At 40.3% G+C, this 27,106-nt stretch overlaps 3 protein-coding genes across 3 annotated transcripts in view; 1 reads left to right on the top strand and 2 right to left on the bottom strand.

Annotated features, from left to right (window-relative positions):
• Window positions 1–23,596, bottom strand: part of form3 (FH2 domain-containing protein formin 3) — a 34,882-nt gene extending 11,286 nt beyond the window's left edge. Inside the window, exons 1-3 of the mRNA XM_018100494.3 lie at window positions 22,850–23,596; window positions 3,789–4,202; window positions 3,540–3,714 (exon numbers count right to left, since the gene is read on the bottom strand). Coding sequence (XP_017955983.1) covers window positions 3,540–3,714; window positions 3,789–3,971 — 358 coding nt within the window. The 5' untranslated portion in view covers window positions 3,972–4,202; window positions 22,850–23,596. The remainder of the gene's footprint in view (window positions 1–3,539; window positions 3,715–3,788; window positions 4,203–22,849) is intronic.
• An 870-nt stretch (window positions 23,597–24,466) lies between these two features.
• On the top strand, window positions 24,467–26,165 carry OXA1L (OXA1L mitochondrial inner membrane protein). Its single transcript, XM_018100519.3, has 3 exons — window positions 24,467–24,579; window positions 24,708–25,749; window positions 25,812–26,165. Exons 1-3 carry the CDS (start codon window positions 24,496–24,498, stop codon window positions 26,018–26,020), a joined length of 1,335 nt encoding a protein of 444 aa, XP_017956008.1. The 5' UTR covers window positions 24,467–24,495; the 3' UTR covers window positions 26,021–26,165.
• galla-2 (MIP18 family protein galla-2) lies at window positions 26,094–26,810 on the bottom strand. The gene is made up of 2 exons (XM_018100527.3): window positions 26,562–26,810; window positions 26,094–26,498 (listed from the first exon to the last, which is right to left on the bottom strand). Exons 1-2 carry the CDS (start codon window positions 26,680–26,682, stop codon window positions 26,149–26,151), a joined length of 471 nt encoding a protein of 156 aa, XP_017956016.1. The 5' UTR covers window positions 26,683–26,810; the 3' UTR covers window positions 26,094–26,148.
• Window positions 26,811–27,106: the final 296 nt, after the last annotated feature.

Raw genomic sequence — 27,106 nt, 5'->3', positions numbered from 1 at the left:
GGTGTATTGGGGACCTGATCTAGCCGCCCAGTGTGCAGCAAAAGTCGCTTCCGGTCAAGCTTGTTTTTTGTGTGAGCTGTTTGTTTGTTTGTTTCACTTAGTTCGCCTCCTGCTCGCATTTGCGCACAGACTTTATTTTGTTGTATTTGATATGTGGCCGCTTGTAAATAAATATAATAAAAAATTAATTACAAAAATGCTCGTGAAAGTCGCCTCGCTGTAGCTTCTGTGTATCGCTGCTGTTCCACCCAATCCCCTGGTTGGTCTGCCCACCCAATGTTCGCCTTATTTGGCGCCTTGACGTTCATAATTTTATTTTACGACTTTGTGTTTCGTTGTCGTTTTATTTATTTGAAATTGAAAACCATAAAAGGCACACAATTAAAATGTGAGTGTCTCTGTTTTCTGTGTAGATGTGTTGAAAAGTTTCTTTGTCCGGCCATTGTTAAAGCATTTGGAAAGTCTTGGGGGTCTCTTGAGATCTGGAGAACCGATCTAAGCAAATTCAGCTGCCATTGCTTGTATGCCCTAAAGCCAAGGAATTTGCCAAACACGCCCAATGAACCAAACGTAATTGTTTAATAACATGCCATGCAACAAGAAATCAAGTCAAAACCTTAAGACTAGCCGAAATAAATGCTGCAAATGGATGCTAACAGCTGCGTAATACTTGCTCAAAGAGGTTTCAAAGTATATGTATTCATTGAATTTTTCCAATGGCAAGAAGATTGAGCATTTGAGGCAGATTGATAATCTTCAATATTTCATATCAAATTAGCTTTAAGAGTGTGAAATATATATCAATATGATATTACTTTTATTGCATATTACTTATATCGAATATTACTTGAATTAATATATAAATATTTTGAATTTTATATAATAATCACTATTAATCGAAATATATTATCACAGTTCTGAATGCTCGAGTTTTATATACATATAAAAACTTATGGTGATTGAGCCATACCATTCAAAAAACTAATATACTCTCATAACTTATAACACGAGTGCAAATAATGAAGCAGAAATTGAAATTAAAATCAATTCGATTTGAATATTTGTGTTTGTTATGTGCTGAGAAACATACTTATATGTATATCTATATACATTTATATATATATTGTTATAAGCTGTTGACGTTTTATAAATCAATTGAAATTGAAATTTGCCAGCCAGTTAAATGGGAAAATTGTTAAATAAATAAATTTATGGCGCGTTCACAGCCGCAACAACTTGGAACTATGAAAAACTTTGCGTGCCAAAGTGGAAAATCATGGGGCATAAATCAGTAAATGCCGCACAGCCGGCAGCGATGAACTTGACAGATGACATACAGCAGATATGCTGGCCATACTCTGACCGGGTCTTGCACGGATTCCGCCTTTAAATATAACTCAAGAACTCTAGTTTTCAACAGAGAGAGAGAGACAAAGAGAGAGACAGAGAGAGAGAGAGAGAGAGAGATCTGCTGAGCCGATAATTGGACACTTAAATGGCATTAGCAGAACTCGCAAGATCTTTGAATCGCATTTATGTATATATGCAAATATTTATATGGAAACTCTAAGATTCTTACGTGGCGGCGGTGTGGGAGGGCATATGGGCGTGGAGCATGGAGGCCAATGGCCTTGAAACTGAATACATCGGCTCATTGCCAAACAAAATGCGGCCGTTGCTTGTCAAATGTGTCGCTGAGGAATGTACATGTCGATATGGCAACTGCATGTGTGAAATGTCCTACCACTAAAGCCCCTCCCAGCACACACACACACACACAGAGAGATAAAGAGGGAGTGAGAGAGAGAGGGAGAGAGGGAGAGAGGGCGAGAGATAGCGGAGCAGTTGAAGTGCGTGACTTACATTTTGCTGTTGAGATTTCGTTTTTGTCGCAGTCGCTTTATTATATTCTTGTAATGCTGAAAAAGCGCAGCTCAATTTATTTTAATTAAGAACAATAAAAAGCCCCTCGCTCCGTCTCTCGCTCCCTCTCGCTGTCCACCGTCCACCGCCCATTCGGAGTCGCTGGCAAGTGCAGCGCTCATCATTCAACGAGTGCTCCCCACATTTGGCGCTGCGCCTGCGCACGCCACGCACAACTGCGCTCAATCAAAGTCATAAGAAGCGGGTCTTCGCAGCCCACTGAGATAGATGGGGCTGGAGCTGCAACCGAAGCCGGGAGTTTGTTTGAGCGGCGCGCGGGCACAGTTCATGAACTTTGCTCAGGCCGGCGAGCATCGTCGGCGAGAGGGGCGGCTCGAGATGTCTGTCGGGCTGACAGGATGTGAGCGCGTCCCTTGTTTGTCAACAACTGGCACAGAGGCGACTTATTACATTTTAACTACGTGTCTATGCTGTTGGCATAGCGCAGCAGCTCTCTGCAGTGCCACTCGGACAGGGCAGAATTAAATAACAATTTGTTGTCGTCATGCAGCGCAGACCCTTGATCCCAAGTATATGCACACATGCATGGCAACATGTTGGAAATATCACATTTATGTGTGTGACACAGAATTTTTCACATTTCTTTTTGATATTCAGTCATAAAAACTGGAATTTTCGGGGGTGCAGCAGAGCCAAAGCTGTTGACTTGCTTGTAATGAAAACATTGAGATTTACAACGAATTTCCTTAGCATAGCCCAAGTCACGCTTCTCACGTTTTCCAATTAGTTGTATTCTAGTCTATGCCCTTTTTATGAGTGGATTCTCACTGAGTCGGTCAACAGCTTTGGAGACGCACCTCTAATCGCCGGCACGTGCTAAGGTTACTCAATTGGATTGCGTCAAGCGACAAAGGCGACTCGACGATTTGACGATATGTGGAATGGCAAACCCGCTGCCGAAACTATCATTATCCACGACCCCCAGAGCCAACAACCGCTCGAGCCCAGAGCCCCGAGGGTCGCTGGCGTGGCTGTGACATGCAGTTAACCAACTCCGTCTGGGCATTTGCCATGTGTGGCATATGGCATATGGTCAAGGGCAGTGGCGATCAGCGGCGCCGTCAGCGGATCAGCGGGCACATCAATCAAATCAATGAAATCGAAGACAGCTAACAAAGCACAAGAGGGCAAAGCAGTTGACTCACAGACAATACAACAACCAAATAAAACAACAACAATGCAGAGAAGGGGCACCTGGAGGAGGTCGGCTGATGACTTTTTGTGGTTGGCCTAATGTGTTTATCATGATGGCCTTTTGTTTATCAGCACTAACTCAAAGCAAAACAAAAAGAAAACCCGAAGAAAATGCTAAATAAAGAAATTAACAAAGTTCTAGAGGAAATGCCATTAAAATTTGCCTAAGAATACAGATATTTAGTAAGTTAGTAAATAACATAAATTTAATTAAAGACTGATTCAAATCTATCTATTAAAGCAGCATCTATTTTAAAAGAGCAAAGTGTCTGTATGAGTGATGTATGAAGAGTATCTATAAGAGTAGTAGCATATGATATACGTATAAGCATACGCAGTTGTATCTGTGTATAAGAATTTTCTTGAATGAATCGTGTCTATATAGTCTATTTAGCACTTACCTATAAACTCGTTGCGTATGCGAATGCGCTCCTGCAGCTTTGGCTCCGAGATGATGACGCAGTTGATGAAGGCCAGCAGGGTAGCTAGATAGTCCACAGGCGGTGTTGCAGCTGCTGTTGACTGTTCCAGCTCGTTGATGACAATTTTGAAGCGATATCGTTCCTTTTTGAGATTCTAGACAAACATTGAATGGCGGTGAGTAATATGAAAAGGTCTTTGCCTTGTTGTTGCTATTGTAGCGTATTTACCTTGTAAAACTCGAGAGTTTCGATGGCACGGGCATAGCCGTCGGGGCTGTAGGCGCAGAGCGCGGACAGCAGCTCGAAGACCTGCTTCTTGACCGTCGCATTCTGCGTGTCTAGGGCAGAGCCCAACTTGGCAATGTAGTCACGATTTTCGACTATGTAATCCAGGCCGATGCGTGAGTCCATTTTGTTTGTGGTTTATCTGGCTATATAATCGGTGGGCCACCTAGGGGGGGTGGAGTTTTGGGCGGGGCGTTGCTCGCCGCTTGTCACGCCGTTTCGGACGCAATTCGATCGGTCGATTGATTTGTGCGGCTAGTTACAAAGGTTCTCGGTTCTTGGACTTGGACTGGGTCTGAAGCCGCATTGAATACCTAAACAGTTTCCGTCATGCCGAACGCCTCTCGTGCGCTGAATCTGAAAATATAGACGGGAAAAGAGCGTTGCCCATGAAAAATCAATTTCTGATTGCATTAGACACATTGAGTAAGGGGCCTGCACCCCACGATGGGGTAATCAATTGTGGGTCGAAAGCCCTCTGCCGGCCCGCGACCCTCCCGGCTCCACATTTCCCAACTACTTTAAATGCCGCCAGTGTTGCGCTCTTAATTAATTTACGATCTTGACTTCTGGGCCGTAAGTCCCCCGGGCGCATAAAGTCCATAAATTCATTTTGGTTAATGCACCGCCAGAGGGCGCTGCCAATTGTTTTGATCTCTCCCCCCACCAGCCCCGATATTGACCGCCAAAAAAATAAGCGCAAAAGGCAAAAGCCAAGATCAAAGCCGGGCACCCGTCACTCGGCCACTGGGGCGCTCGTTCTCAATCTAAGTCTGGGCTCCGCCTTCAAGATCGGCATCTCAATTACGGCAAATGATCTTGTTAATTTGTTTACACTTAAAGCCAGCGACGCCTTCGATTAGTTGCCAAATGATATAGTCGAAAAGTGCACAAATCGCCGACAAAGTCTGCCATTTAAGTTCTCGCATATTAAACATATTCTGAAAGCTCTAGCAACAACAGCAACAACAGCAAACAACAAACAAAAAAGGCCGATAAAATGTTTAACATTTTTGTTAAGCGCTGCGATCTCGAGTGGCACTTGAAGCTATTTGAAATTATAATTTGTATGTGCGCTAAATGCTCATGTTTTTTATTTGTTATTAAATCAGTTGTTGTTACCTTTTTGTTTGTATATTATATTATACGAAAGCTTAGGCCGCGATTGACGTTGGGAACGGCGTCGCTAATGAAATCAATGGAAATGTCATAAAATAAATGGATAGATATTATAACATGACATCCTTTAGATATGCCCAAGTGCTCGACACAAAACATTTCCGATACGATAATCCAATACCTGGCAATGCCTTAAAAAATACATTATATCTGAGACAAGATTCTGAAAACAGAATTGAAAACGAGTTCTCAATCAGAATGCCTGAGTTTTTGCAATCTCTTACTGACATATTCTTTGGCTGTCTTTCTTATTGAGATTCTAATGAATATTTAAAAGCATACACTGTGCTACATAATTGAGTGGGCGAGTGAATGAAATACATTATGAAAATACGTAATATTACAGCTAAATTCGTTTGTTTACAAATAATAACTGAAGTATATTTATATATAGATCATATTCGAAGAAACATAATCTTTAGAAAATTATTCCCAAAGAAATATTTAGACTCATATTTATTGTATGATATCATGTTTACAGAACACAATCCTTAGACTGAAAATGCTCTGAAAAAAATACTTAAATATATTTTATATGTTTTGTTTTTGGTTTATTCAAAAAATCTCTTAATTATGTAGCACAGTGTAGTCAACCTGTTGCTTAAATTTTGTACAGACTAATAGGCTAGTCAATTTGGCCCAACACCCGCACAGCAGCCGATGCTCTCTTTATAAATATGCATTAAGAGTATATATGTATGTTTCTACAGCAATGTCTGATACATCGATAAATTAAATGGTTATCGGTCCAACCGGTTCCATTAGGCCCAGCGACGTAGTTCGCCGGTCGAGTCAGATTGCAGGAATATTTATTGTCAATTTGTTTTATGCAAAGCAGAGCAGAGCAGAGCCGAGCGAAAAGTGCGTGTTTAATTGAACTGTAAACAGAGTTGGGCAACGGAAACGTATGGGAACAGTACACACACACACACGCACACTGACTCTCACACACTCTCACTCATACACCATTCAGAAAATGTCAACTAAAATGTTAATGAACTCGCGCGCTAAACGCTAATTAGAATTTTGTCAAAGGTGCAAAGATCTTTTCCTTTGTCGGTTCTCTTTTTGGATTGTTTGCCGTGCGGAGTTTTTGTTTTTTTTTTTCACCAACATTCTCATTTGTTGCCGTTTTGAAGTTGTAGCCTCGACTCATTTGTCTTGGCTTAAGGCCCGACTGGAGACAATTGCGGGGCGTTGACAGGCGCAAATGGCTTTTGTCATAGTGAAGCAGTTGCCTCGCCTCGTATCTCCTCCCTGTTGCGCCGCTAACAGCCGACAGGTGGCGACACGGTGTCGCCGTCGACCGTCTATAAAATGTCAACCACATGCACACATGCACACACATACACATACAAATTGGCAGGCGCTGAGATTGTAAAATATTTTCATCGTCATCGCCGCGCTCGAAGCCAAGTTAAAGTGCAAGTAATAATTCACGAATTTCAAAACTTTTCAAATGCTCAACGAACATTTGTTGTATGTCGATCTATCAGTATGTCTCCCTCTCTCTCACCCTCTCTCTCTCTCTCCCTCTCGGTGAGTGTGTGTGGCTGTTGTCGCTTTCAATGTCTAGCGACATTTTAATAATGAATGCTATGTATAAATTATGCTCGGGCTCTTTAACACGTTTACACGGCTGCTGCTTAATGTGATTAAATGTTGTGCAAAGTGCATTTATTTATTTTGTTTGGATATTTGAATGCCGTGTTTGGGGCTTGTCCACAAATCAAGCATACGCCACGTGGCACAGTTGACAACAGTCTGGCCGAAAAGCAGAAAGCCGAAAAATAAAAATGCTGATCTGTTAAATAAATCTATAAACAACAAACGCCAGCAGCGACGTCGACTGCAGCAGTGCAGCTGGCAGAATTGTGGCAATAAGCGCAAGGTCGATGTTGTTGTTGTTGTTGTTGCTGCTGCTGTTGCCGCCCGCTTGCCGCCTGTAGCAAATTGTAGCAATTGGGTAGCTGCAGCCTCTTCAAAGCGGCCGTCGAACGTTTTCTATTAACAATTTTCTATGGGTGTGTCCCAAGCATTTTATTATTATTATTATTATTATTTTATTTCCAATTCAGGTGTTGGTGTCTGCCGTTGTTGTTGCTGCTGCTGCTGCTTTTGACTGCACAATTTTCATAATCTTTTATTGAATTTTTACGAGCTGCAGCCGGCAGCCGCAGCGAATTAGCATTTTGATTTGTGCTCCCACAACAAACAAGAAACCAATATGTATATGTGTGGATAAAGCATTAAATAAACGGTCATTGAGCAAAGTGTTTGTGCTCAACAATGGCCATAACTAGCTGTTAACTGATAAATCTGAAGTAAATGTGATTGAACAACACGCTAGATGTGTAAAAAAAAAACATAAAACTGCAACATTGAGCGACACAATGGCAACAAATCGCACCCTCAACATACATAGATACATACATCAACCGGGAAGGTCTTTGCAGTGGGGGCCAGTTAAATAGTAGTTGTATGCGAGATATGTTCAAAACTCTTGACTAAATATTTAAACATATCTAAAATTGCATCATAATTGAAGAATAGGAGCTGTAGCATTGAATGGCAATTGAAAAGGTAAATAAAGTTGTATAATGTGCACTATGGAATAAATATATAGATAAATACAATTTGGATGTAAGACATTGACGAAGTAAAGTAGTAAAAGAGAGAAAATTAAAGAGAATAAAATTACTGAAGAGAGCCTATTAAAATGGGTAGAAAATAGAAGAAATATTTAAAGGGGAGTTAAGAAAAAGTAGCATATAAAGGAGTAGAAAATAAAGGAATGCCAAATGAGGAGTAGAAATTAAATTAATCGAAAATTAAGTAGTATTTAAAGGAGCAGAAATACAAGGATTTTAGACATAAGAAAGGAATAGGAGGAGGACTAGGAGTAGAAAGTAAAGAAATAAATAAATAAATAGAAATTAAATATTTAACAAATGTATATAAAAACAACTATTAAACAACAATTAAATAAACGGCTATCAGCAAAACAATATAGTTAAACTAACTTGCTCAAGGCAATAATAATTTTGCATATATAAATATGTGTATCATAGCAGTAGCTTATATTAAGATTAATGTCTTAAAGGCAAGTTAGTTTATCTATATATACTTATATATATAATAATATCCAACCACTCGAGCATTCCATTAATATTTCCGCTTTGTCCTTCCTCTTTTCTGTCTAGCATAAAGTTGTTTTTCCTTTTGCAAATTATGCTTCATCCATCTAAATCAGCTCATTAATTAATGCGCGTCTAAACTGTAAGCAACTTCATTTTTAATGCACAATTTCATTGCAGTTGCTGAGATGCGTCTGATGGCTGCTTTATCAGCAACAACAACTGCAGCAGTGTCTGAATCTGTCTGGGAACCAGAGTCAACGCACAGAGAGGCCGCTTTGTTTGGTGCAGCTGAAAGCTAACGCAGAGACAGATGGACAGGCGCATTGGACGAGTCATAACACTTGACAACAGACGACGACAGCGACGACAGCGACGCCAGCAACAACAACATCAACAACTTCTACAACAACAGCTAGAGCAACAACATCGAATCCCAATCAAAACACGATCTTGGCGCTTGGCGCACTCAGCATTGACCTTATGACTTCTAAAATCGGTAAAAACATCTTTACAGCTCCATGTGGCAGTTGTCGATGGTTGTTGTTGCTGTTGTTGTTATGTTTTCAGTATAAATACAAAAGTTAAGTCGAGATGTTGCGTACTTGAAATTGGGATACATTTTATTGCCTTTATATTTCATTTTCGTTTTGATTTTGATATTTTATGCAATTGCCATACGCAATGCAGTTCAATGCAAGTCGATGCGAAGAGCCAATGCCACGCCTAGCGGTCGCTCTCTCTCTGTCCCACTCTACATGCCACTCACTTGCACTTGAGTGCTTGTTGTTGTTGTTGATTTTGATTTTGTTTTGAGGATAATTCCGATGCACAATCAGTTGGAGGCTGCAACACGACTGCAAGGTCAAGATTGCCTGCCACTATATTAAGTCATTTGGGGACGGGGGCGTGGCCCAGCTGTACGCCCATTGTGGCACGATTAATGCCTCAATTAACAGCTGGTCAAGTTGTGGGCGTCTTCGACAGCTGCCCAAATAAATACGAAAAGGCGAATTTAACAAGGTAAATACTTAATTTTAAACGATTTTATTGTTGTTGCCTGCGGTTAACAAAGAACATTTGACTACACAAATTATATAGCAAATATAAATAAAACCCACGTAACAAAAAAAAAAACCTAGCCAGAGAAATAAATAAAAGTAAATGAGCGAAGAAGAAGAAGAAATATGCGTAGGTTTTGCATTTTGATGATGCGGACTTTGTCGTCTGCCTCAGCCGCGACTCCGATTGACCACAAATCACGAAAAGCTATTCAGCAACAGCTACATAGACTAAACTTAGTAAGTATAAATATATATATATTTACATCTATGCATTTCGATATGGCTCTAATGCAGCAGAGATGAGCACGTGTTGGCAGCACGAGTCGCGACCGGAGTTGAAAATGAACTGAAAATGCAACTAGTAGCAAAAGTTAAGCTATATATATATGAGATGGAGCTTCATCTATCCATAACTACATCTATCTAACCATATCTTAAGTCACACATTAGATAACCAATATTATGTTAACTTAGCCAAATAAGCATTATATGAAAGTTCATTTCACATAACTGTAGTTACCCAAAATGGCATATACTAATATTTAACTATCCATAAGCTCAACCTCCAGCTCTCTGTATATTTATATTTAAGCATAGGACTTTGACATTTATTTCGAAATAATTTATACAATTGATGTTGACATACATAAGTAGGGAACCCTGGCTTAATTAATCAAATAGTTTATTTGGTTACCGTTACATAATAGCTCTTAACATAAATTATAAGAACCTGCTTTCGTCACATTGTCATCTCTGATAGAGATCAGCGCTCCCATACACGCATATAGAAAGCGCTCTAAAGGTTGTCCCTTTCTTTGTTGACATATCCAAAACTTCTTCATTAGAGCTCATTCAGAACGCCGCGTGGCGCTAGTTGACATTTGACAGAGGAATGGGCCTGTGGCAGGGGCAGGGGTAGTTTGCCTGCAACTGGCTTGATGAGAATTTATGAATGGTCTGCCCATAGATGAGCTCACATATAGTTTAAATAGACTTGAGACTTGTTACTTGCCAAGTGGATAGAAAAACCCGTCGAAATGTGTGAAAAGCAACTTTGGGCATTGTCTTTAGGCTTTTCCTAACTCTCAAGGGGAATATCTGGTGACTTTTTGCGTAAGCGTGAAACAAAAAGTGGAACAGATTTGTGACTGTTGTAAAAGATGAGGCGCTAATAGGCTAATTTTCAGGCAGGCTTACACAACGGAAAAGCGAAAGTTATATTGCAGTCTATATCTTATATATATGTATATATATATATATATATATATATATATATATATATATATATATATATATATATATATATATATATAAGATCGAGCCGGTGTTAAAGCGCAGCTGCCGTAGCGACTTGTTTGAAATTCGAAAATTCTTGCAAAGTGCATAAATATGTTCGAGTCTTATGACAGTTAGCAAGCCAACAAATTGCAGAGACACACACACACACACACTCACCACACCTGGCGTCGATAGCCAACTAATGAAATATCGTGTGCCAAAATCTTGCGGTATGCCAAAACAAAATATCAAACGGTTCTCAGGGCCAATTGCGCACAATGAACGCTAATTATGCTCGGCTCAGATCGGTTCACCACAATTTGGCCAAACGCAAAGCCAATGCGAGTTCAATGCACTGGCCAAAAGCATGGCCCACGCACTGCAGCATTTCAAATCCCTAGTTGACCTTAACTTTGAATTGTCAAAACATCAAAGTTCAACGATATAGCCCCTCTCTCTCCCCCCCCCCCCCCCCCACCTCCTCTGCTAGTCTCTATAGATGTGCCCACAGTTACTTTTAAATGTGATTCATATAAATCGTAGTAATTGTTAGTATTTGATCTACAGGCCGCTAGATGCCGCCACTGTGCTGACATTGACTTGTGGTTTCAGTTGCCGCGTTTTTTTCTGTTTTTCTATTTTTCTATTTGATTTTTTTTTTTCTTCTTCTAGCTGTGTGTGGGCTCGCAGCCAGCTAGAGCACAAATTGTTTTCCTGCAGCTGAGCAGAGATCAGGTCTCTGTTTCTGATTAGTCAGCCAAGACGGTGTTGTGTAGACTTGAATTTGGGTGCGATTCTTGCCACAGTTTGAATTTGCGTGGTACTCACGCTCAGCTATTTGTCCTTCAGCTACATTTGTATCTTGTATCTTTTCTGTACGTCTGTGCGACTGCGGCGCATCCAAGTTTGTACTTCCGCATGCGGCATTCATCATGTGCTCAAAGCTTATCGACTCTAAACATCTGTTAACTATATTTAGCCGACAGATTAGGCGAGCTTAACGCCTACGATGCGGATGAGTCAGAGCATTTATAATTATAAAGAACTTGGGCTTAGCTGTCGCTTTGTCGCTTGTTGCCTCTGTGGGTCACTCGCTGCTTTCACTGCCCGTCGAACTTCAAGTTGAAGAAATATACAATATATATATAAAAATGTACATATACTTAATTATATTAGAATTACTGGTGGCAACAACAAGCTGCCTTTTATGTAAGTTCAAGAGCTGCACTTGCTGCTGCTGCTGCTGCTGCTGCTTTAGACAATGCATAAATTAAATGCGAAAACAAAATGAGAAGAAGAAGAAATACACTGAGATATCAAATGACAAGCATGAAAATTGACAGCGACTCACAGTCAGAGCCAGAGCCAGAGCCAGAGATTAAAAGGCCAGTCAAGAGCAGTCACTGCCAAGAGGTCTCTGTCACAATTGGGCAAGCAGGGAGTGTGCCTGGCAATGTTACTTTTACCTTTTGGCCTGGCTAAAAGCTTGCGCAACTCGAACTTGAACTACATGAGCTGCACATTGAAAATTAGCTGCGCAGATTGCTCCCATTTTTTTTTTAAAGAGCGACAGAGACAGAGAGAGAGAAGAGAGCGCGGCGCAGGCGTCGCCACGTGACATAGGCGAATTAGTTGGCCGACATTGTTGCATTGTTGTTGGCTTTTTGGGGCACACACACACGCACACACACACACGCACACACACAAAGACGAGGACAGCGATCTCCAGGCAGCCGAATCGCCCACAGCGCCATTCGCCTTGCTTTGCTTTTGTTGTCTTTGGCAAAAGTATCTTCAGCCCCATCGAGCGGCATCTTGAGTCGAGCATGCAGCTTGCCAAGCACTTTCAGAAAAAATACTGCTATACGGTCATTAACTGTTTCATTTTCATTCATTGAACCCTAATGAGCTCATTTAGTAATTAAGTCTGAGCGAAAAAATAAAATACGATTATTTGCTTACCTAGTTAAAGCCTTAGCATTGGCGAACAAACTGTAATTGAAATAGCTTTAATAGTTTTCGTTTTCTATTGTTATTAATTACTTTAAGAAAACAAATTATTATTGCACTAGTATATTAGGGAAAAATATTAGAATTATTGCAGCTAAGATTTTACTGCACAGCTGGGAGGTACTTTTTCTTATAGCTGAGAGCAACTTATGATAGAGTTTAGTTATTGTTAAAGATCAATCTCCTTAAAAAGTGGGAGAAAGTTGAGACAAAGCAGAGAGAGAAGGTGTGACAGGGATAGAGAGATAAGAAGAATTCACAGCATTCCTATATGAAAGAATAACTAGATTGATATTCCTTTAACTATATTTTATGAAGTCTTTATCCCATTTCACTTTCTTAGAGTATTTAAACGTCGTCTAGGCTAACATTTAACAAAATTTGTTGCCATTCATGTTTGTTGTTGGCTCGTGAACTTGTAAGCCAACTTGTAACTTAATATTTGTTTCTCTCTCTCTCTCGTTTTTGTTGTAATTTGTTTGCTATTTATTGTTTTGCATTGTCTGTTGCTTGGCTTTTTGCGCTATTTATAAACAATGTGTTTCTCTCCTTCTTCTTCTTCTTCTTCTTCTTTTTTGCATATGACGATTGTCTTACAATCAAGATTTCATTGTTAGATTTCCTGGGCCACATGGCGTATGCGCAACACTTTGCTGTTGCTGCTGTTGTTGTTGTTGTTGTTGATGTTTGCTGGCACTTGCTGCATAAACATGCAATAATTTGTTTAATTAGGCGTAAATGACGCTGACTGCGCAGCCGCCGCATCTAATGGAGCGTAGCTGAATTTAATAGCTTTTGCCGAGTTTTTGCTTTAACCTTAACACACGAGCTGTGTGGCAAGTGAATCGCAGTTGTCTGTCAGGCCGTGTATGTGTGTGTGTGTGTGTTCATGCCACACCCCAGCGATCGAGTGATCGAGCTATCGAACCATCGACTACCAATATTAAATGCTAAGTGCCATAACAGAGTTCTTGCATCCATGAAACGTGCCGCGCATAAGTCAGCCCCAAGAGTTGCGGGTGCAGGCGGAGCGACCTGCCGATCGTTCCATAAAAAAAAAAAAAAAAAAAACAAAATTGTTGTTGGCTACTCAATATTTGATTGCACATCGTCGTCCAGCAAATCGCAAATCGTTTGGCTGCCTTTGCCATTCACGACGATAATTCAATTAATTGCGAAAATATCCTAGAGACAAATTCATATTCATATCGCAACAGCAACAGCAACCGCAACAGCAACACCACAAGCAACAGCTACAGCAATTGCAACAAAGTGTAGACAAACGATCGGATCGTGTCTGTGATCGTGTAACTTTTCATTAAATTCCATTAAATTCTTTTATGCGATAGCAAACAGCTAAATGAGCAGCAGAGCCTAAAAAGAGATAAAACACAACTTTAACCAATTGCGGCAGCAACAAATCGCTTTGCTGATCTTCAAACTCCCATCAACAGGCGAGGCGACGTCGCAACGTCGATCGTCAGGCTGCTCCAGCTGGAGCTGTGCATTTTATGACTTTGATTTATTTGTGTAAATTATTTTTGTAGCTGTTACATGGTGGATGGTGGCTGTAGCTCGAGGAAGTGTTTGCATCTCGCTGAGAGCTGGAGCTAGGCTAGAGCGAGCAGTGAACAGCGATCGGTGATCAGCGGGATTGAGTTTTGCTCACTGTTCGTCAAAGCTATTAGCTGTCTACAATTGTCAGCAGCGCTGATTCCCAATGCAAAAGCCCCAATCCCAGTCTCAATCGCAATCCCATTTCCATTCCCATTTCCATTCCCAGGCCCATGCCCAGACCGCTCGAGCCGTTGCATAAGCGAGTGATCTCCCTCTCCAATCTGTCTAACTGTCGGCCTGTCGATCAGCTGTGCATAATTTCAATTTGATGTAGCACATACGAGGCGATAGATGGGCCTGTTGATAGGCGCCGTTAACTGACTTGCCCTGCGGCTAGTGGTGGTGACTCCCACAACCCCACTCTCTCCCTCCTCTCATACTCTCTCTCTCTCTCTCGCTCTCCGTCTATATCTCTCTATCGATCGCTTAGCGTGTTTAATTACAATTGGGGGATTTGGAATTCGGATTGAGCACGGATATCCGCGTACGTGTTGCGCATAGACAACCAATTGAACGAACAACACTCGACGTCAGCTGCAGCTGTCGCCTGTTTTTGGATAGCATGACCCATAAACGCCCCAGCCAATAGAGGTAGAGAGATGTTCGAGACTACCCTTTTGTCTTTCAATTTACGTACAGAGTCGGCCCAGAGGTGTGTGCCTGTGTCATTAGTAAACCTGAGAGAAGTTTTACTGCTCATGAATCGGAAATTACAGATAATGAATTATTTATGCTTATCTTAGCTGAGCGAAATGATAAGTTGAGCAACTAAATATGATAATACTAAGTTTGGAGTACACGGATAAATGTAGCTAAAATGTACTAAAAGTCTCCCATAGCGCTTCACACTTCTCGCACCCCTTCTCTATTCCTTTCGAGAATGGGAGACAAAATGTTTCCATTCATAATTTGACACCTTTGCATGTTAACAATCAATTAAATGGAGCTACAAAGCTGTTGAAAGTGCGACGCAGAGCATTCGTTTAGCCTTCAGCTGGAGTTTTTATAGTTTGAAGACCCTTTTGCCGTATATCCAACATGGTTTGGCTTAATGAAAACAAATGAATTTATGAGTTGTTGTTATTGTTGTTTATTGTCTGTTTGTTGTTGTTGCCTTTGTCATTATTGTTGTTGTTGTTGCTGTTGTTGTTCGTCTGGTGATCGCAGACTTATCCCAGGCACGCACGAACACCTCTTAAAACGGCATTGGCTTTGCCAATTTCTGCTTTGTTTCTCACTTGGCGATTTATGGTTAAACAACAAATACAATAAGTAATATCAACAGCAACAACAACAACAGCAAGAAATTTACGCACTTTTTAAGCCAGAAGTGCTTTGTTGTTGTGAATTATTTAAACAGCACTTTGAATTATTGTAATTCGCATGTGGCAAACGCATAAATTATTATCATTTTTATTTGCTGTCTCTTTTTATTTCGTTTTGTGTTTGTACCGTTGCATTGGCACTGTCCTCGTTTCCCGCACCCCACCCGCAAGCTCTCCTCGTTTCCCCTCCACTCTGTGGGGTGGTTCACACTGAGCGATTGCTGCGTGATCGATGACAATTTCTAATGAGGCGCAAGTTTTTTTTTTGATGACAGCGTCAGCTACGCAACGCTAATCCGTTAGAAAACCTAAAAGGTTTTTGGTCGTCCGTTTCAAAGTCCATTTGACGGCTGAACCTTGGACCTGTAGACTGATTGCTTACAAAGCTTTGACGAGGGCTGACGAGAGCCACAAACAGAACTATCGATAGTTTGTTCAGGGAGTATTAGGTATCCTGACCCCGTTTCCTGATTATTGAATATTATCAGAGCTGCATTATCCATACAAATATTATCCATAATTTGGCAAATGATTTGACACACTCTGCCTTTTTATTGATGAAAAATGAATGCCCATATAATAATTCATTTCGAATTTGTATTCATTCCACGCTCATAAAATCCATTCGAATTCCATTTTTCGTACCGGTTCGTGCAATTTCGCGCAGTGTAGCGCACAGATGCGAGCACAAAGCTGAGATACAGATACAAATGGCACTGGGAGCCGCACACGCAGCTGCGGAAACGAAAATAATGTAGGTGAAACAAGTTCCCCGCTTAAGTGCCTGGCTATATAGATGCAAATCAATAGACGATCGATTTTTTTCCTCATTTTTTTGGGCTTTAATAGAATAGTCGACGCAAAGCCAAAAAATAAATATATATTTAGATATATATATATGTATATAAGCAAAATAAACCGCAAACTCAACCGCAAATCAGACAACGACTTTGGGCCAAAGGCGCCGCCGCTAACGTTCGCAGAGAGCAATCGATGGCAATTGAGCGATCGAATCGCATTTGTAAACAAGTTGCTACAACTAACGCCGGCAGCATTTGGCTGAGAATTTCCGTTTCTCTGCACCAAACGAGCTCGTAAATTTTCAACAAAATTTAATAAAAACGCCAAATGCACTCAAAGACAAAGACAACATCAGCTGCTGCGGCTGCTGCTGCTGCTGATCTTCCAAGAATTCAATTCTGAGTGATGTCGACCTTGAGCACAATTTTGGAGACATGTGCAGCTCCTCCTATACACACACTTCCTATGCTCCCCTCCCTCTCTCTCTCTCTCTTTCTCTGTCTCTAGTGAATCGCATAAATATTTATACACCATAAAGCTCGACAATTGGGCAATAAAGAATGTGCTAAATTAGCTATGCATGGCACAGCGATTTCTCCTTCTTCTTCTTCTTATTCTGGGTGCTCTCAGATAATCTGAAGCCATGCACATAATTATGTAATTGAATGAGCCAACTTCTACGTGAATTGCTTAAATTGCCATAGCAGGTAAGACAAACAATTAAAATTCTCGAAAGATATCTCGAAAATCTCTTGAATCGATCATTGACGCAGATAAAATAACTATGATATATGGCATGCACATAATTATGTAACTTAATGAGCTACTTAACAATTACGTGCGCTCTTCGAATTGCTGAAGTAAATCATTAAAATGAACTCAATAAAAACACACTTTTATAGAGATCTATATGTAGGTTTATATCTTAGTTGATTGCTATGCGAGTTACTAAGGGCAAACAAATAATTATCTAATTTAATGAAGCTCTTTGCTTTGGTTTATCTCAATAAAAAGCATGAATGCTGTGTATAAAAATGCTAAGTATTTTTGTTATCGAGTGGCGAGTGTCTAACCAAGTGATTGTCAGACTAACATTTATCATCTAGTCAGCATTGGAATCTCTGTGATCAGCTATGAAATAGAGCTGCAAAAGCTATATATGCAAAGAGAAATACTTTTATGACTTTATATCGAATTAGAGTGTCAAGAAACCTATATATTTGCTTCATTCGATAGCTTCTTCCATCGATACTATCGTTTGTGCTATTTATGATTCTGTTGTCCTAATTCTCCTTGCCTCCCAAAGACTTAAGACTAAAGAGACTAATACAAATTAATAAATTTCAAAAATTAATCAAAATATTTACGATATATGATACGGACATAACTAAACCATTGTTATTGGAAATCAAATCAAACTGATTAATGTATGTATTTATTTCTTATAGATATTTGCAACTGTCAACAAACCTAAGCTCTCGCCCTCATTTTGCTTTCAAGTCTAGATGCAAATCTCTTGATCATTAACCATTTTTTTCGGTTCATCAAGTTTAAACATAAATCAACATTAGACGCTAGCTGAATGAGAAAAAACAAATACATTTATTTAATTGTATAATTTATTTGTGTGTGCGAATTGGTAATAACATTAAATTATTTGTTTTGATTTTTTATTTTTTTTTTTCTGGGTATTTCTTCCACATATTTGTGCTCAATTGTGTGTTTGGCAGCCTTCGCCGTTGATTTGACATAATATTGCGACATTATTTATATTTCTTGGCTATTTTGCTTTAGAGGGAATGCAAATCGATCTTTGTGTGTGTGTGTGTGTGGAATATTGAAAAATTATGCAAAAATGGCGCGACGAGCAAATTAGGCGGGCGCATAAAAAATTTCACCTGTTGACAAGGCGGGCCAAGGCAATCAGTTTCATGGTCGAATATGGCCAGAGCTGCCCTAGAAATGGCATGGAAAATAAATTGGCAAAACGCTGCCTAGAAAGTTGGCTAACCGCATGGCGGAAGTGCACAGGAAAATCAAACAGAGTATGAAGAGGTCAGGCAGGCAAGCTGAGCGACTACAGGGTATCTGTCGGCAAATGGACAAAGTCAAACAAGCCAGAGCCAATAATTAGCTAAAAAAAAAAGCGTGAAAAGCGCTTCCTATTATTAGCTGAATTTGTTTTATATAACATTAATCGTTTCTAAATGATAAATTAATATGGGAAACAATTCGTATGGGCGGTCTCAAACAGCTCAGGCCGAGCTCACCGCTCGATGGCTTCGCTCTCGGCGAGCGTTACTGAAAGGCGTAAAATCATCAGCCAAGTGGCCGAGCAACTTGCCAAAATTGGCAAGGCTTAAATGGACATGACAAACAACTGAAACAGCAATCAGACAACAGCAACAACAATACACAATCGACAAGTAGTGAGCTGCTGACGTCTTGGGCTATTTCCTAGCTGCTTCCCCGCATCGGATGTGGGCGTCTCTTTGGGTCAGCGTTTGGCATTACGCATACGACGCGTTGTGCGATTAGAATCAATTGAGCCACGTGGGCGTCTCAAGACAGCCAGCTGACAATCGAATTATGATTTCATTTGCATGCGAGCCTAGAGCACACTTCTTTCCTATGAAACTAACTAACTGCTGAGTCACTCGGTTAGCTCTTCACTTCCTTAGTTGCGGAGCCGAAATGATTTTTGACTGCTGCTCAATTGTTATTTACGGACGATTACACCTTTCACAAGCAACTTGTGCTGGCACAAAGTGCACATTTAAATGAGCTGATTTATGGCTATTTGATGGGCGCATTAAGTAGAGTGCACACCCGCTTCATTGCGGTGCCTGATGCTGCTGCTGCTGCTCCAAAAAAAGTGAATTCTTGCTGCTGTTTCAGTGCCAACTCTTCAATTGTTGTTGTTGTTCTTGCTGCGTACTTTATTATTAATTTTAAACGTGGGCACCACCACTACAACAACAACAACAACAACAGCAACAAGAACAAGCCACGAGCACCACACACACACACACAGACATCTAGAACACCCACAGCTTTTGTCAAGCTACATGGATTTGATTTTATTGCTTTAAATTTTTCTCTCTCTCTCTCTCTTTCTCTCTATGCATATTGCGCTCTCGCTCACTCTGCTCTGTTCTTGTTTTTTTTTTTTTTTGTTCTGGCCACATTTGTTATTACTTTTTGTGGTTTCGTGTGGCTGTGTAGCGATTAATTCTTGCAATTTGCACACTTCAACACACGCCGCAGTCGCCGTCGCAGTTGGCGTCGCAGTCGGCGCTAACATCAAATTGCATGCACACAAAATTACTCATACGCCGCATATGCGCTCGCATAATTATCGCTTATATTGCCACATCAAATCGCTTCAGCGTGGGCGCAACAAAAACAAAAGCACTGCTAACTTGGCTAACAACTTGGTTGCCAAGAGCGCATCCTCCTCAGCGGCAGCTGAATAACAATTATATACTTAAGCCACCTTGCAGCTATATTTCTGTGTGTGCGTGTGTGTGTATGTGTGTCTACATATATATATTTTGCATTTGCCATTTTTATTTATTGTTTAACAAATAAAAGACGCCCTCTCCCGCCTCTCTCTCCTTCTCTCTTTCTCTCTCTCTCTCTCACTCTCTGTGCGCCCTGCCCCTGCAATGAATTGCTTTTATGCGCTCATTTGCATATTAAATAAGCGGCTGGGCTTCTGGCAGCGGCAGCGACTGCGACTGCGACAGCGACAGCGACTGAGACGCTGCATTTGTGTTGGTTGATTGTTGTTGCTGTTGACTGTTGTTGCTGCTGTGTGGTTAGTTTCTAAGCGGCAGCAGCTGCTGCTGCCAATGCAAAGAACGTCGCCAACGTCGACGTCTTTGTAGGTTGGCCAGCGTATTACGCGTTCCAGCTATTTTATTAGTAATTGTTGTTGCTGCTGCAGTTGTTGTTGTTGTTGTTGCTTTTAAGTCGTCTACTCGATTTGGTTTGTTGACGTAAAACAAAGAAAAAGCGCGACAGTCGTATGCAAACCACAGGGCATACAGCTAGCAGCAAGTGTAAAAAATATATTGAAATGAAGTTACAACTGGAGAAAGAGTATGTAAATTCTGACTGAAAGATACCCTGAGTAAAATTCACATATACAGAGTTGGCTTCAAAAATATTTATATTTATATGTATATTATATTTTTTTTATAAATATATTTACCTAACATTTTAATAATTTGTTATCTAATTTCTCAACAGCCCCTACCTTAATCTATATACCTCTTTGCAGCTCTACAGGGTATATCAAAATAGTACAACAGAACTATAGCGCATCAGCATGTGTATAGTGTACAGTGAAACCTGTCGAACGTTGACAATTGAAGTCGTGTGATTCATTGAGCAGTTGATTCATTAAGCACTTGGTCAATTTTTTTCTGTTTTGCTTATTTAAATTCGTTTTAATGAGGTGTCATCTGGAAGTTAATTTTTTTTTAATACAAAACTGTTTACATAAGATCTTCAACTTTATGAACATTGAAAATAATCTAACAAGTAAATTAATGAAAATTCAGCTAATAGAAAAAACTGTTAGATATTTAGTAAAGACTTTGATTTTACTCTAATTATATTTTATGAGTCTACTACATTTACCTTTGTTTCATATAGTTTGGAATCTAATTGAGCTTTGTCGATCCGCATATGCAATAGTCAACGATTTAAGATGGATTCGTCAGCAAAGTGTAAAATATAAATAAAGCAAAATGGAAATGAGAAACGTTTCTACATATAGTTGGGGCAACTTCTAAGACCCACTCAGAGGCAGCTCTGCGCACTCATTTGGCAAACAAATTTATGCGCCCAAATCACAATTAAACAAAGGGAAATGATTCAGAGATACCCTATAATAGCCCTAAAAGTTTACATTATGATTTCTGAATTACAAAGAGTTAATAATACTATAATAATGTAATCTCCATCAAGTTGATATACATTTTAATATATTTCATGAAGTCTAAGAGTCGGAGCTAGACATAACTTATCTCTTTCCTTAGAGGATCGCTGAAGTCTGCCCTGTGCCTGTTGCATATATTCCAATCAAAACAGCATACCATGTTAGACATTATGAAGCCAGGGTATGTTGTACATACGTACATATAGAGCTATATAACTGTGAGTATTTATCGAAGCTGGTGACTATTTCGCTGCTGTCTTTTTGGCGAAACAAGTAGTTGAATTTCCTTTTTCAAAAACTTAGATATTGACAGAGAGTTTAAACTTGCGCAGCTGAATGTGTGTATATGTATATATGTGCGTGTGTGTGTGTGACATTAAGCCACACACAAACAAGTGCGCCATATTTGGCAATTGACTTTGCGGCCAAGTCAGAAATAACTATTTGTTTTTTGGTCGCGTTTGGACGCAGTATTTGCCTAACACACAAACACATATCTATATTATATATATCAATTTATATATAAATATATCTATATACACATAAAAGCCTGCGTTTTTTGCTAACTGTTTACGCTGCCCACTTGATTTGCTTGGCTTGATAAATAATTTTAGTTTTATAAACACAAATTGACACTTTAAATTGTTTGCCAAAAAAAAAGCACAGCAAAAGAAAACGAAAAAGAAGGAAAAGAAAGAGAGAGAGAGAGAGAGAGAAAAAGTCTTGCAAAAAGCATGAAATCGATTGGAATTAAGCCGCCCCGTTTCTCGTTGAGACTTGCTGCCCCCAGGGGCCAGCAGACGTAAGAAGTTTTGTCTGGAACGCGGGATCTGATATATCATAAACTTAAGCATAAGCACTTCTCGGAATTGCCAAACCAGGTAGCCGCCCCACCTGTTGTTGTTGTTGCTGTTGCTGTTGTTGTCGAATCTGATTTGTATCGGCAAAGATCTAACAGTTAAATATCACAGCTATCTATTGCCGCTGCGGGGCGTTGCGTATCAAGAACTGCCCAAAGGCGAATCTCTGATCTTGAGAAATGGAACCTCGATTACGAATTATGTTTGCCCAACAGCACGTTAATTAATTGTTTGTCTAGTGAATAAAGCGGATTCGCGTTGTGAAAATAAACAATTATATTAATAGATAGAGTAGCGATTGTATGCTAATTATAACTAACAAACTCAAAGTGTTCTAAATAAAATATAATCTCGTATCATAAATCTATTGAAATAGGTCATTCAAGCAACGTAACTAGCTTAAATTAAAGATTTTATGATACATTCATAGGAATTGGTTTTCCTTTTTTTTTTTTCGATTGATAAGAATATTCATTTTCTCGGGGCTCCACATAATCACCACGTCCCCCACCAACCTCTCTCTGTCAGCTCATAAACCAAGTTCTTTGTAATAGTTTAAGCATTTAATGAGCTGCATTTGGTGCAGTGGGTGCGAGAGGGATGGCAACGCAATTCTTATCGGAATTATTGTTCCGCGTAATTGATCTAGTTGGAGCGCGTCGCGGAGCCAATAAATATTATTTCAACTGGCAACTTATGCAAGCAGATGCTGAACGCTAATAAGATGGCAAACAATAATATGTTTTCAATTAAAAATAATAATAAAAACCAAATAGGAAACTTACCACACAAAACAAAAACAAAAATTGTATTTAACTAGGCAGCCCAACACCTGTTGCACTTGTTGCTGTCGTTGTTGCTGTTGTTGCTGTCGTTGTTGTTGTTGCTGCTCCAATTTGTGAATGAGCTTAATTGCATTTATCGATAGCACTTTGTTTGGCTTGCGTCAAAGTTATCGTTTCTGGTTTCTAGCAGTTGTTATTGTTGTTGTTGTTGCTATTGCAATTGCAGTTGTTGTTGCTTTAATTAGCAACACAAACACATTAACTAACACAGACACACACACGCGCTCGCTCACATACGCACACACACGAGCTCCGCGTGGCAGACAGGCGCATGGCAGGGGGGCGCCCACGCAACGTGCCAAAAGAAAACGCGTTTATTGAAAATGCAACTGCGACAGGCGACGACGGCAGCAGCAGTGCAGCAGCAGCGTCAGCTGCGCAAAGAACTTTTGTTGGCTGCACCAGCTATTGCAGCGGCAGCCAAAAAAAAAATTACGACGAAGAAAAAAACAAATCAAATTGCAATGCAACAAAAGTGCAATTTTGTTAATTTCGAACTTAACCGATTGGCTGGAGTGCTCGCGACTAACTGAAAACTGACAGAATTTCAAATTTACCCGTCGGCCGCTCAGTGTGCTTGTCTTCTTCTTGCTGTCTGTCTTTCTTCCCCGATTTGTGTGTGCAAGTGCTACGCGTGCGCACCACAACTGCTCGCCTCGGACATCGACAAACGACTGAAGTTAAGAGAGCCACCGATCGGCGATCGCTCGTTGCTGACGATCAAGAAGAGCGCAACAACTTAACTGTCGCTCCAGCAGCAGCGCTCTCTCTTTGCGTGTGCTCGGTTATCCGATGCGTATGATTAATTTTGATATACTTTTATTAATAAATACCACCAGTTCTTTAATTATAGGCGCACGTTAAATTCCTTTATGCTTTTATATTAAATAATATATCTCATAATATATTAAAAATCTGTTTATCATTTATTTTGATGTATTAAATATTTAAAATCAATATATTTTAAACTATACACATTTTGTTATCACTATTTAGCTAATATAAAGATTACTTCACGTTTCCTTTTAGTCAAGTATTTGTGTTTTGTTACAACGAAAACTAATTGTTGAATATTTTGATTTGCAATCGTAATAGAATCGTACTATTACGATAAATAGTGATAACAAAATGTGTATAGTTTAAAATATATTGATTTTAAATATGTAATACATCAAAATAAATTATAAGCAGATTTTTAATATATTTTGAGATATATTATTTAATATATATTATTTAACGGTTTCCGTTTTTCAGTATTTGTGGTATTTTTTAGTACGATATTCCTTAATCACAATTTATATCAAATAATACTGAATAAAGAGCAGAAGATCAGAGCCAGCTTGTTTGTGATCAAACTCAACGCAAACAAGTCTAACCCATCAAAACAAATTCAGTTGTTTTAAAATTTAAATCAGAAGTTGAAGCGTACCAAAAATTGTCCAAAAGTTTATTGTTAGCCCATCCCTGGCACAACATATGTTCTGAACTGACCATCTGTGAGCGAACGTAATTGCTATCCCTTTCTGCTCGTCGAAGCGTAAATGCGTACATTTTTAGAAATTTATAAGTTCAAATAAAATTGAAAGATGATGTCTAAACGAATGCAAATTTGGAGGGCAACCCAAGCGGTGCTCACTCTGAACTCGACATGCAACAGAGCTTCTACACAGGTAAGTAGGAATAGCAGCCGGCGACTATCTCCCTGCGAGCTTCCTATGACATAACCTGTAAAGCGCGGTTTGTTATGAATGAAATGGCAATGAATATCCATGGATTGTATAGAGGAAACTCTTTGCAGATATTCTCTTTAGGTAGCAGTAGTCGCGACATGCACCTGAGCAGCAGTTGGAGCAACCAGCTAAGCAACCGCATAATTGCTGCACCTCTGATCCCTCTCTATGCCTCGGCGCCTGGCACAATACGCTTTGCGAGCACTCAGAAGGATGTACCTGTTGAATCGGTGTCCAGCAAGGAAATTGTGGACCTGCCTGCCATTCCGGAGGCCCCAACGCCGCCAGCTAATTTAGTCCCGGAGAGCCTAATGGAAGCCGGCGAGCCGTCGTTTGCTTCAATCGGACTAGGGGGCTGGTCACCGCCTGGCATGATTCAGAACTGTATGGAGTTCTTGCACTGTACATGGGACATTCCCTGGTGGGGCGCCATTGCCATAGGAACGCTCTGCGTGCGCACGTTAATCTTCCCTCTGGTCATACTGGCACAGCGTAACTCTGCCAAAATGAGCAACAACATGCCACAGATGCAGGTATTGCAGCTGAAGATGACAGAGGCTCGACAGTCGGGTAATGCCATCGAATCGGCCCGGTATGCGCAGGAGATGATGTTGTTCATGCGAGAAAAGGGCGTCAATCCTCTCAAGAATATGATTGTGCCATTGGCTCAGGCACCTCTCTTCATCTCCTTCTTTATGGGTCTGCGTCAGATGGCCAATACACCAGTCGAATCGATGCGTGACGGTGGCCTCTTCTGGTTCACCGATCTCACTCTGGCCGATCCATACTATCTGCTGCCGGTTATAACCAGTGCCACGCTCTACCTCACCATTGAACTGGGCACTGACAGCGCCCGTCTGTCGGCTGCAAATATGAACACCATGAAGTACGTGCTACGCGCCTTGCCCATTGTCATATTCCCATTCACCATGAACTTCCCTGCCGCCATTCTAACGTACTGGGCCTGCAGCAACTTCATCTCGCTCGGGCAGGTGGCCCTGTTGCGTATTCCCGCGGTGCGGGATTACTTCAAGATCGAGAAAATGGTCTCCCATCCGCCCAGTGCACTGCCAGCCAAAAAGAAGGGCTTTGTGGGGGGCATGAAGGAATGTAAGTTAAATCAAATCGAGCCCAAAGTGAATTTTAATGAAACTAAATTTGTACTCTTTTAGCCTGGGATAACATGAAGATCACCAAAGAGATCGAGGAGCGTCAGCGATTGGACGAGATACGCTTTGCCAAGGCCGGCAAAGGTCCGCTGGTAAAGACATTCAAGTATGATCCCACTAAGCCGCATTCAAGCCCAGTCAATCCAAATTCAAATCCCAATCAAATCGAAACACAGGTCACAAGTAACCTAAAGTCCAGTTCCAAGCATTAGTTGTAGCCCTTTCGGCCGTGGCGCTCGTTGTTAATGTTAGATATAGTAGTTTCATCAGAAGTTGAAGCATATGTATATGCTAAATTATAATCTATTTTCTATTAAAACAAATAAATACAGAAACGAAGTTAACCCTTGGCCGAAATGCATTGATTTATGACTTCGGCTAGATGCTTGTTCTCCAGTGCCGCTGCGACCCGTTCCTTGTCTGCTAGCTGTTTGTTCACAGCGAATTCAGAGGCGTGCGTGCCCGGCGTTATCTCGACAGTAACCTTAAAGCGCGGAGGCAGCGATCGCAACAGCTTCACCCGTATGGAGAGACCTATCAGCGTCGCCATCGAGCAATGGGGAATCGTGGGCGTGAAGTTGATGTGTACCGAATTCTGTTTGTCGCTGATGCTTATGAGTTCCTCTTGTACGACATGCAGCTCTTCTAATGTGAGCGGATGCTCAGGATCATTGATGTTTCGTATGAGATCTGTTCTGAGAAATCGTTGATAAACAAAAAAATGATAATTGTCCAAGTGTCTGATATGCTCACCAAAGATCTCACGCTTGTCAAAGGGATCCGCAACGCTGTCGTTCTCTTCGTTAGCTGTTATCAAGCGCTCCTTGATTTTGCCATAAACGCTTGGATTTATATTCTCAATTTCTGTTGGCATTATTACTATTATTTACAGCTAATTTGCGTACTTCACTATTATTATTGTATTTAGTCAACTATAAATTTGCACAATGCTTGCGAACAGTGCGTACACTCCTGTTGTCTACATAATAAACACAATTTGCCATAGAACATTTATGCTCAAATTCTGTGGGCACACACTGGTTGCTCTATAACGTTTATCATTTTGAATTGTTAATTTAGCCACATAAATCGGCCTGTAGCAATAGAAATTGACATTTGGCATTTATACAATTAAAAAATTTCCAGAAAATGATTATAATCGTCTTACGTAAAGCACGGCAATTAAAAAAACGTTTTACATTTATATTTATGTACACTTTAATTAATCTCTCCGAGTATTTGCACCCATTAGACAAACCGAATCCCAACTCAACTTTTTCACAACAAGGTGCTAAATA

This window comes from Drosophila navojoa, chromosome 4 (assembly GCF_054131105.1).
Source record: "Drosophila navojoa isolate 15081-1374.11 chromosome 4, UAZ_NAV_1.0, whole genome shotgun sequence".
Lineage (NCBI taxonomy): Eukaryota > Metazoa > Arthropoda > Insecta > Diptera > Drosophilidae > Drosophila > Drosophila navojoa.
The sequence above is the reverse complement of the archived record's forward strand: the minus strand, read 5'-3'. Positions and strand labels throughout refer to the sequence as shown.

What these genes read in the sequence shown, in the direction of transcription:
- OXA1L (XM_018100519.3), top strand. Translation starts at nt 24,496, where the DNA reads ATGATGTCTAAACGAATGCAAATTTGGAGGGCAACCCAAGCGGTGCTC. An exon ending in GCAACAGAGCTTCTACACAG is followed by an intron (nt 24,580 to 24,707) that starts GTAAGTAGGAAT and finishes AACTCTTTGCAG; the next exon opens with ATATTCTCTTTAGGTAGCAG. An exon ending in TGTGGGGGGCATGAAGGAAT is followed by an intron (nt 25,750 to 25,811) that starts GTAAGTTAAATC and finishes GTACTCTTTTAG; the next exon opens with CCTGGGATAACATGAAGATC.
- galla-2 (XM_018100527.3), bottom strand. Translation starts at nt 26,682, where the DNA reads ATGCCAACAGAAATTGAGAATATAAATCCAAGCGTTTATGGCAAAATC. An exon ending in TGACAAGCGTGAGATCTTTG is followed by an intron (nt 26,499 to 26,561) that starts GTGAGCATATCA and finishes TTCTCAGAACAG; the next exon opens with ATCTCATACGAAACATCAAT.